At 49.3% G+C, this 10,144-nt stretch overlaps 1 protein-coding gene across 1 annotated transcript in view; it reads left to right on the top strand.

The window, feature by feature from the left end:
• The first annotated feature begins 3,013 nt into the window (after nucleotides 1–3,013).
• The window catches only part of EGFR (epidermal growth factor receptor), a 209,828-nt gene continuing 202,697 nt past the window's right edge, over nucleotides 3,014–10,144 (top strand). Inside the window, exon 1 of the mRNA XM_027045965.2 lies at nucleotides 3,014–3,370. Within this exon, the coding sequence (XP_026901766.1) occupies nucleotides 3,283–3,370 (88 nt within the window). The 5' untranslated portion in view covers nucleotides 3,014–3,282. The remainder of the gene's footprint in view (nucleotides 3,371–10,144) is intronic.

Raw genomic sequence — 10,144 nt, 5'->3', positions numbered from 1 at the left:
TCACAGCCTCCCTTAGCACTGCTCATACATATCAAGCTTTCTAAGGATAAGAAACCATTCCATTCAGAGGCGGCTCATTCCACTTTTCAATTGCTCTAGTAGTTTATAAAGACTATCTTTAAAAATTTTGAAATCTGCCAATCAGGTGTTTTTCGTCACCAATCCTTGCTTTGCCTTAAAAGGCCAGAGAAAACAGGTGGTCAAAGACCTTTTGCCTCAGGTTTGCCTGAGAAGGAACTTAAAGTATTTGAGGCCCTCCTTTCTCTATTCTGTCAAATAATTTGTTTCTCTTCCCTTTCCACAGGGTGTGTGGTTGCAGAGGACCCACCACCACGTTCCTTCTAGAAAAGATTAAGCTCTTACTTAAAATACTCAGGAAGCTCTTCTAAGAGGAAGACTGCTCGTAAGAGGAAGAAAAGAGTTTCCAATCTGTAGCTGGCCAAGAGAACGGACAGCCTGTGTCGTGAAAATTGATAGACCATATGAGATTTAATGTGGGAAGTACTGGGGTCTCAGTACATACTTGCCAAGATGGTATGCACGGATGCTTTATCCAGAAATTTTTTGGTCAAGCAGCAATTTTGGTTGTAACTTCTCTAAACACTTGCCAAGATATCCTGAAACACAATTTAGAGTCCTGATGTCTCCATTTGAAATGTCGTAATTGAATGATGGAGGACACAGCCTGGATCTGGATTGAAGGCTGGCTTCATGACTAGCAAATCTTACTTTGGGACTTTTGGGGAAAATTATTTATTTAACTTCTCCAAGCCAGTGTCATCTTGCTGTAAAAGGCAAACACCGTATAACCTAACTAATGGGTAATCAGATGAGCTCATTTCTGATCAGTACTTAGCATGGAGTTGGGGTTGCCTCTGCTATTCGTATGGTGGTGGTGGTGGTGTGGGGCCCAAGACGTGCCCCGGGAGCACTCTCTGCAGAGACTGAGTGCCTGGGAACCCTTTACGCAAGGCCCAGTCTGGGCGAAGCTGTATTCTCTTGAGAGGATGTCATTTCTGCCAGCTTGGCCATATGGTTTTTCACTTCACAAATAACACATTATCAGGACACTCCACGTACCTGCCAAAGAGCACAAAATCATATGGAATTCCATCACAAACTCAGGGGAGAAACTGAAACTTGAGACAGGTGCCCCAGGAGGATGTGAAGATTACCCCTTCCTCCCCAGTCCTCTCCATTCCTTGGGATCAACCCAATATCAGATTGTGTGCCTGAAGTGTCCCACTGCCTCCTTGAGTAATTGTTTTCATAAAGCTTTGCTTCCTGAGATGCCATCATATCATATCAAAGGTCATTGGAACAAAATAGCTCTAGAAAGCTTAGTACTATTACAAAAAGGTGGCTACTAGGAATTCTGAAGTCTTTATACATTGTCTTCTTTTGAGGAGTCCCTGGAAGAAATTGCTATGCGGTCTTAAAAATTAGTTGTAGCTTCAATTGATTAGTGTTTTAACCTATGGACAATATGATTTGTGCCACCCATCATATTTCCTTGACAGACGCCTTAGAGTCAAATCCATGGCCTTGTTAAGTAAATGCACCGAACTTTGCTGTGTGCAAATCTTCTGTAAGACACCGTTCCAGCTTCATTCCAGGTTCCCCTGTGGTGTTTCCAGTTTGCTCTCCTCCAGTTTGGGATGCTTCTGTAGTTGTGTTTCTTTGCAAAGTGCTTTCAGTCCTTGTTTGGAACACGTGGAGGGAACTAAAACATGGCCTGCAGAATCTTCATAGCCTTCCCCAACCAGGGGCTGAGTGAGTTCAGAAGGCTCAGTGGTTGTCCTGATTTGTTAAAACAAAGAGAATGACTCTAAATTCAGGTGAAAAATATATATAGGTTCTATGGATGGTGAGGGGCCCTGTGCCCTGGACCCCTCCTCCAGCGACAGGAAGGTTCTGAGCTTTAACTCCACTTACTTTAGGTTAGTAATTCCTACTTACACAGTGGGGAGGCCAGAGCTGAATCAGATCCGAACGTCACTAGTGAATCTTGTGTGGAGAGGAGGGAATCCAGTTGTAGAATGGGGCCTGCAGGTATCTGTCAGGTCTAGGAAGGAGACTGTACTCTGCAAAAGAAATGTCGCTCAAGTTTCTGCTGCCAGAGAACGTCTGATTTCTTCTGGCCAAACCCTTAGTGAATTTCCCCATCGTTCCTCCTGTTTGAGAGGCCTGGTTGTGGCAGAGAGGTGTGTCTCCACTAGCGTTTGTGTTGTCTTCGTTAGAAGCCCTGTTGTTTGCGAAATAATTTACCAAGCACGTTTGTTTTTCAGGTCCCCGTGGCTGGTTGATACGAAATGCTGTGGACTCTGTCGGTACTCATGCATTCATTCAACTAATATCTTCCAAGGCCCGTCTCTGAGCCAGGAGTTGGGGACCCTCATTCCAGCCGATTTCTAGGTTGCTCGACGGGATGTGAAAGGTCCTCAGACTTGAGAGTTCCCATGTCAGCAGCCTGGCACTCCCGCCACGCAGGCGCAGCGTGGCCAGGCCAGCCTCTGACCCCCACTAGGGTCCCGGGGTGCTGTGGAGGAGTTGGGGGCCAGAATAAAGGGATGGTTTTCCATTCCTGCCGTTACCCGGTCTTGGGCCTAAGGCTCGGCCAGTTTGCCCCGGAGCTGGTACAAGTTTGCTCCGCAGGTTGGAGGGACGAAAGGCGGAAATGGGAACCCTGATACAAATTTGGCTCCACGGAGGCTGGGTCACTGAGTCACTGCTCGAGTCCGCGAGCTCCGGGTTCGGAGGGACAGCGCAGGGAACGTCCTGAGGGCACCCGCTCGGCTCCCGGACATCGCCTCCTGCCGCCACCCCAGCCCTGCCCCGAGCGCTTGGAGCCCACGCGGGCCACCGCTGTCCGCCACCTCTAGTCGCCGCCCGCCCGAGGTCCAAACTGCCGGTTCTTCCTCCCTTCTCCGCGCTTTCTGCTCCTCCTCTGCTCCTCCCGATCCCTCCTCCTCCGCCTGGTCCCTCCTCCTTCCAGCCCAGCCTCCCCGGCCCCCGCCCCCGCGAGCTAGACGTCTGGGCAGCCCCCGGCGCAGCGCCGCGGCAGCAGCCTCCGCCCCCGGCACGGTGTGCACGCCCGCGGCCAAGGCGGCCCGAGTCCGAGCGGGTGCCGAGCTGGTCCCGAGCGAGCCCCGGCGGCCACCGCCTCGCAGACCGGACGACAGGCCACCTCCGCGTCCACCCGAGTCTCGCCTCGCCACGCACGGCCGTCCGACTCGCTCGCGACTCACTGCGGAGACCCGGAGCCGGAGCAGGGGGGCAGCGATGCGACCCTCCGGGACCGCGGGAGCCGCGCTCCTGCTGCTGCTGGCTGCGCACTTCCAGGCGAGTCCGGCGCTGGAGGAGAAGAAAGGTAAGGGCGAGTCCCGCCGGCCCCGAGCCGCAGCCGGCCCGGCCCGCACCCGCCGCACCGGCTCGGCGTCCCGCGCCACCCGCCCCTCCTTTCCTGTTTCCTTGAGGATCAGCTGCGCTGCTGGCCGGGACCGTGGGAGGAACTGGACGTTTCGTTTCTGGGCTGGGCGAGGCAGAGGCGGCCCGGGACCCGAGGCTCCCTGCGCGGGGCAGCGGGGCTGCGGGCGGGGTGTGGGAGCCGCGGGCCGGAGCTCGGCGGCCCGGAGCGCTCGCAACTTTCTGTCCTCACTTCCTTGGCCTCCCGCGCGGGCTCCGCGTCCGAGCGCACACACTTGGCGCGAGGCGCCTCTGGTTCCCGCGGTGCCGGCTCGTGTTCCCGCACGTGCGCCCCGCGCTGTCCTCCGGGGGGGGCCGGGCCGGGGGGCGCGCGCCCGGGGTGGGGTGTTAGGGAAGCTAGGGAACAGCCCCCGGGAATCCATCGCACCCCTCTCGGACCTCCTAGGACGGGCGGTTTCCCGAGCAGACCCACCTCACATCTTGCCTACACCCGCGTCTCGCACTTAAGCCACCCCGCCGGCCCTGGCCCCGCCAGCGTTGCCAGGCCCACGTCGCAGGACCCTGCAAGCCCTTTTCCTAGGTGTGGTGCTGCAGCCCTGACCTGAGTGAGACGCCCGAGCGTCTCGTGTCTGCCTCAACCCGTGGCTACAGGGAACCGGGGGCTTCGTTTCCTCTTAGGCAAAAAGGGGGTGGGGTCGGACCCACCCCGTGGGCGCAGACCCCCGACGCTCGCCCCGCTGTGGGTCCTCCTATCGGTCAGGCTCCGCGACAGCACAGGGCTCCCTCCCAGGCATCCACGCCCCTCGGGTCCATGGGCTTTTGTGAACTCGTCGCTTCACGGGAACTCCTGAGATTTGTCCCCACCTGCAGCCCTTTGGTTGCAGGCTTTGCTGTGGAGCCGGACCCAGAGGTGGGGCCAGCAGCCACGGGACAGCTGGGTCCTGCTGCCGGGACTTCCTAGGGGCGGGACCCATCCTGGTCAGGTCCCCACGGTTTTTCAAAATAAGGCTCACAGCAAACTTTCCTAATCAAAATCCCGAGATTTTCTCTTTGGGATGTTTCCTTTAGCTTTTTGAAGAATTTGACATTGGGCCAACCAAAATATTAAACATAATTTAAAAAAGCGGGAGGGGGGTGGTGGTGGAATTGATGTCCGTGGTTCATGTGTGCCAAATGTCCAGACCAAACATGAGCGAGTCTGGCTTCGTGACTACCGACCATAAACCCACTTGACATGAGAAACATGCCTCAGAAGGTTTAATTACACAATTTCAAAATCAAGCAACCCGGGTTCCAAGAGTCAGGTCTGTACTTGCTGTTGATGTCATTGGCATAGGGAGTTGGGGCTGGAGCTGAGTGAGTTTGCTAGGGGAGCGGTAAGGCATAGACCAGTGGTTCCCCAAACTTTGTTGCACGTTAAAATCACCTGGGATTTTAACCAAACAAAACAAAACGAAAACTGATGTCTGGCTCCCACCTGCAGACGTTCTGATTTCATTGATCTGGGATGAAATCTGAGTGTTCAGGAGTTAGAAAAAGCACCTCTGGTGATTCTGTGGGGTGGCCAGGTTTGGAAATCATTGGCATAGAGGAGAAGCTGGTAAAGTGTATGGAAAGATTACCTGCCAATGTAAGGAACTCTTTTTGAATGTCTGGAGTTTTAACAGTCTTGCAGAATATAGGAAAAAGGAGGTGGGGGGCGGTGATTTCAGTAATCAGGGATTAGTCTTTTCACTGAGAGAGCTGGTGGCAAGCTTTCTGTCCTCTAAGGAGTCTGAAGGGCTCCCTCTCCAACTTTGCTATGAGCCCTGGGGGCTGTGGTCCTGCTCCTGAATCAGCTGGCAATTGGGTCCTCTTAGGCAGGTGGTATCTCTCCCTCTCTGTCACAGGAGACCCCTCCTTTTTTAAAATTTAAATGGACTCTTGGAAGGCCTCCAAAGCATCACTTTTTTTTTTTTTTTTTTTTTACTTGAAATGTTCACAGCGCTTTGCTGTTTGTTACCCCTTTGAACACTGCTATTAGCGCTTGGAGATTTGTTTCTGAGAAAAATATAAATACCACTTCATTTGACTGTCCCGTATCCACTTAAAACAGAATGCTCCTGAATAAAATTGCGAGAGTAGGCGGACAAATGTCATTCTGTTAAAGTAACATTAAAACACCCATTTCAAAGGGCAAATCATTAAAAATAAAAAATGAAACATTTTTACAAAAGGTGTTAAAGACCCTTATCAAATTCAGTCGGTGTTGTGCAGGAAAATTTGCTCATTTTAGAGAGACTTGTTCGGTCTAAGACGGTTATCTTCTGTTCTCACTGCACCTGCTACTGTCAAACACTGTTTTAAGTGTCCTTTTATTCCTTACATTAAGCATATGTGGCGGGTATTCTGTTTATAAAAGGGGAAACTGAGGTACAGAGAAATAAAGCGACTTCCACAGTTAGTAGGAATGAACCAGGATTCGAACTCGGGCCTTCTCACCCTCTTGCCCTCCCCCAACCACCTAACTGAGCTGCACTGCCTTGTGTGAAATCTGGGAGAGCCAGGTCAGGTGTGTGTGAACGTCTCATGTCAGATGCCGGGAGCAGGGAGGAAAAGCACAGGAACGGGCGCGTTTTAGGATTGGACTCTGTGTGAAACTTGGAACAAACATCGGCCTGTGCGGTGGTCTAGACTCTTGCTCATGTACTCAGTAGTCGCTCTGCTTGCCTGTTGTGGAGGCAGCTCAGGCACCAGAGCAGTGGTGAGGTTGGAGATCGCTTGGGGGATGGAACGGTAGAGGTGTCGCTCTGGAAGAGACGCTGGGTGTATTTTGAATTGTATCCCAAGTGAGGATCCGCTCCCTGCCTTTCTCTAAGGAGTTCAGATGTGAGGAAGTTCAGTTCAGTCCTGGCTTGAAGCCAGGACACCTGCCTTCTCCTTGCAGCTCTGAGTCAAGGTGGACATGTCACCGACCAGCTCCAGGCTCCTGAGTCCTCATTTCTGAATTCAAGAAGTGTTTATTGAGTGTATAGAGTGTACCAGACATTATGGGCTAAAAGAGGCAGGGGTGATTTTAATAGTTTCTACTGTTGCTTCCACAGTGTGATTCTTTAAGTCCCTAATTAAGTACAGATGGACCCAGATTTTCGATGGCTCGGCTCACAGTTTTTTTTGTTTTTGTTTTTGTTTTTGTTTTTGTTTTTATGAGGGTGTGAAATCGATGCATGTGAAGTAGAAACGGGACTTGGAATTTTAAACTTGGGTTTTTTCTTTTTCCCGGGCTAGTGATATGTGGTACAGTCCTGTCCCGTGATACATGAGACATTCAACACTTCATATAAAACAGGGGCTTTGTGTTCCAGGACTTTACCCACCCGTAGGCTAATGTAAGTGTCCTGAGCACGTTTAGGGTGGGTTAGGCTAAGCTACGATGTTAGGTACGATAAAAGCATTTCAACTAATGTTTCTAATTTATGGTGACATAACTCCATTATAAGTCAAGAAAAATCTGTATTTGGAAATTGCTTTTCAAATCCGAAAAGGAGACCAGGGGTCTGTGTGTCTATCATACATTCACAGCTGTGGGTAGCTCTGTCTAGCAGTAACTGGTTGAGCTCCAGTAGGTTTTTGACCATTATTTCTGGCTGTATCTATTTAGTTTCATAGTCTGTAATTTTTCAAAAATTCATTCTCAAGTTTGAAGAAACCGATGGCCAGAATCCAATGTGCTACATAATTAGACTTGGTCCACGTGACAGCACTAACATGTTTTGAAATGTTTTTAGAGGTAGTGTCAGTAAAAGATGAAGGATTCCGCCCTGTTTAAAAAGAAAGTACTTTTTTTTTTTTCTTTTTTCCCTTTGATCTAAGTTCCAGGGCCAGCAGCTAGTCTGAAACTTTACTGACAGGAGGTCCGAGCCAACTCTAATATTAAGTTGGTGATTATGGATGTTAAGAGAAGATAGCCCTACCCTGGTGCCCCAGGTCCCGAGATTAGGATGGGATCAGAATGTTGGGGACGTGTGGCTTGTTGAAGGACGCACCTGGGAAATCATTTGGCCCTTGCCATGTAGCTTGCTGTGAAAGTTGTGTGTTTATGTGTGTGTTTTGATTTGGACTTAGTACAGTTGAAACGGGCTTATTTAAAGTTAGGTTTTTAGTAATAGAGGTATGTTTTGAGAAAAGCTCCGAATTCTAGAATATGGTTCACCCATGCATCGTTTCCATGTACACAGTTTCAAAACTAGAGTCTGCTCCTCTGATCTGTACTGAACTACTTTCATTTTGTTACCTTCTGTCACTTTTGGACATTTGAAATTGTCACAAAAGACATTTTTGGCCTCAGTTATTACTGGTTTATTCTCACACCATCAACACACATGGAATAGAGTATCAATCTTGTTCTTGTGGGCCATTCCTATTCGACATCAGCACTTCTGCTCATTCCTTCCTTTTCATTTTCCTCCTAAAAGGTTGTCTTTTCTAAGACAATTCCCACAGTTGCTCTTTGCACAACATCTGAGTCTGCCATCCAGCTCATGGCCATGAGCAGGTTAGTTTGAATTTGGGCAAGGATCCAGTCTTACGTCAAATAACCGGTTTGACTGAGATTTTCACTTTTTCAGAGTCGTTAGGTACAGCCTCCTTCCTACACATGTAGATAGACACACTGAATTCAGTTGTCTAGAAAGTTCCCTGAGCCAGCTGGGAGCAGGAGGGATATCTAGGGCCAGTGAGCAGTGGTGGCTTGTTTACTTAGCCCTGTTAGAAGCTAAGTGCTGGATTTGACATTTTAATCTCTGAAGGCCCTGAAGTATAATATCAAATGCCTGACTGGCCCTGTTGACTAAGCATCTGTGAATTGCATACGCTTAAAATAAATTTTACTCCTACCAAATTTCAGCAGCTTGCTTCGGAAAGTAGTATGTGAAAGCTAACACAGGAGGATCGAATTTCCCACTTCGCTCCAAGTTCTAGCCCATGCTGGTGGGCCAGCACACCTGGCCCTGATTTAGTAGAAATAATTACCTAAGTTCACCACTATTGTTTGTCCTCTGAGTATAAGGGTGAGTATTGCTACCTATTACAACTTAGGATCTTATTTGCTTTATTTCCTCCCCCCACCCCCTTTGTGTTTGAGCTACAGTGAGCAGTTCACACTCTTCTACCCACACTTTGAGATTTAGGAATGAATCGGAGTTGGCACTTGCCCTTAAGTATCTGGAAGTCAGTTTGGGAAAGAGGAATCTATAGGTGACAAGTGTAGAACAGCATCAAAGAAGCAATGGTAGGATTCTGTACAAGATGATAAATTCTTCTGGTGTTAGTCTTTGCTTTTAATTCTACCTGCAGAGGGGAATATCCCCCAACGGAAGGGTGTACTCATCTGAGCCTGCAGAGAGCTGTAGGTATTTCCCTGGAGAATATAGTCGGAAGGCATCCCAAGAGTAGTGCCAGTAGTAGCAAAGGTCTGAGGAGCACTGGTTATTTAGTGCACTGGGAAGACAAGGGGGAGATGGGGAGGCTCCAGTTCATAAGGGCTTTGCCGTCCTCCCCTGTGAAGGGGAGCTCACTGGGGAGTTCTCAGCTGAGAACCCACATGATGGCTTTGAGGTTTAAGAACGAGGACTCTATCAGCAGCATGGGGAGCGGATTGCAGTGAAAAATGGGGAGATAGGTGATTCCTGTGGGCCAGGAGAGATACAGAAGAGGGAGTAGCGAGGATGCAGAAAAAATGACTCAGGCTGACCTGGAGGCAGTTAATGTATAACCAGTGCAAGGAACATGGAATCCCAGGTGACACACAGCAGTTCTCACTTGGAAGGCAGGGTAAACACTGTAGCCATTCACAGGTTGTGAATGCTCCCGGGGTGGGGGGGCGGGGAGTAGAGTCAGCCAGGGGGATGTGAAGGGCTCAGATGGAAAAATCCAGGGGGCAGTAGAGTATACAGGTCTGGAACCCAGGAGAGCAGCGTGGCCTTGAATTGTGTTTTATTTTATTAGATGTTTCAATTGCAGGCATTGTCTTTGGCCATAACACAACCCGCCTCCAGCCTGTCTCCATCTGTTTTGAGTCAGGCTGGGTTCTTCTGGATTACCAGCTTCTTTCTTCATTAGGCTGCTGTGGTTACCAGCCCAATTAGTTGCAGTTATCAGCAACTGACAAGTAATATATTATGCGTATAAGTACATTGGGATTCCTATTTGTGTGATACTGCATATCCTTAGATGGATATCCCCCAGTTCTATCTAAGGCAGCATCAGACTACTTGGTGTGTACGTTAGGGACTGAACTGAAAAGACTAGAGGTGACTTTTTTCCTTTTTTTTTTAAGCAGTAGCTTTTGAACCCTGAATGTACCTTAGAATCACAGGAGGAGGATGAAAAAGAGTGTGCCTCGTAGCACCCTAGACTTCCGGGGGAAGGAGTGCCAGCATACGTGTTTTTAAAAATTTGCTAGGTGATCCCGATGAGTGCAATAAGTAGTGTGTTTCACTTCTGGCAGAGAAGAAGTTTTGTCTTTGTTCTCAGACTCACTGCCTGAGCTTCCTCAAGATCCAGGAACAGTGTTAGATTTCTTTAGTAAATCATCTCGAAGTTGATTTTTTTTTTCTCACGAATTCTCGAAAAGTCTATTGCAGTGGCTCCCAGAGTGTGTTACCCAAGAAACTTTGAAAAAGCTGATAGAAACGCACATTCTTGGATCCTTTACCTGGACCTCTGAACAGGATACTAG

The sequence above is a fragment of the Acinonyx jubatus genome, chromosome A2, assembly GCF_027475565.1.
Source record: "Acinonyx jubatus isolate Ajub_Pintada_27869175 chromosome A2, VMU_Ajub_asm_v1.0, whole genome shotgun sequence".
NCBI lineage: Eukaryota > Metazoa > Chordata > Mammalia > Carnivora > Felidae > Acinonyx > Acinonyx jubatus.
This window is presented reverse-complemented; position numbering and strand designations above follow the sequence as displayed.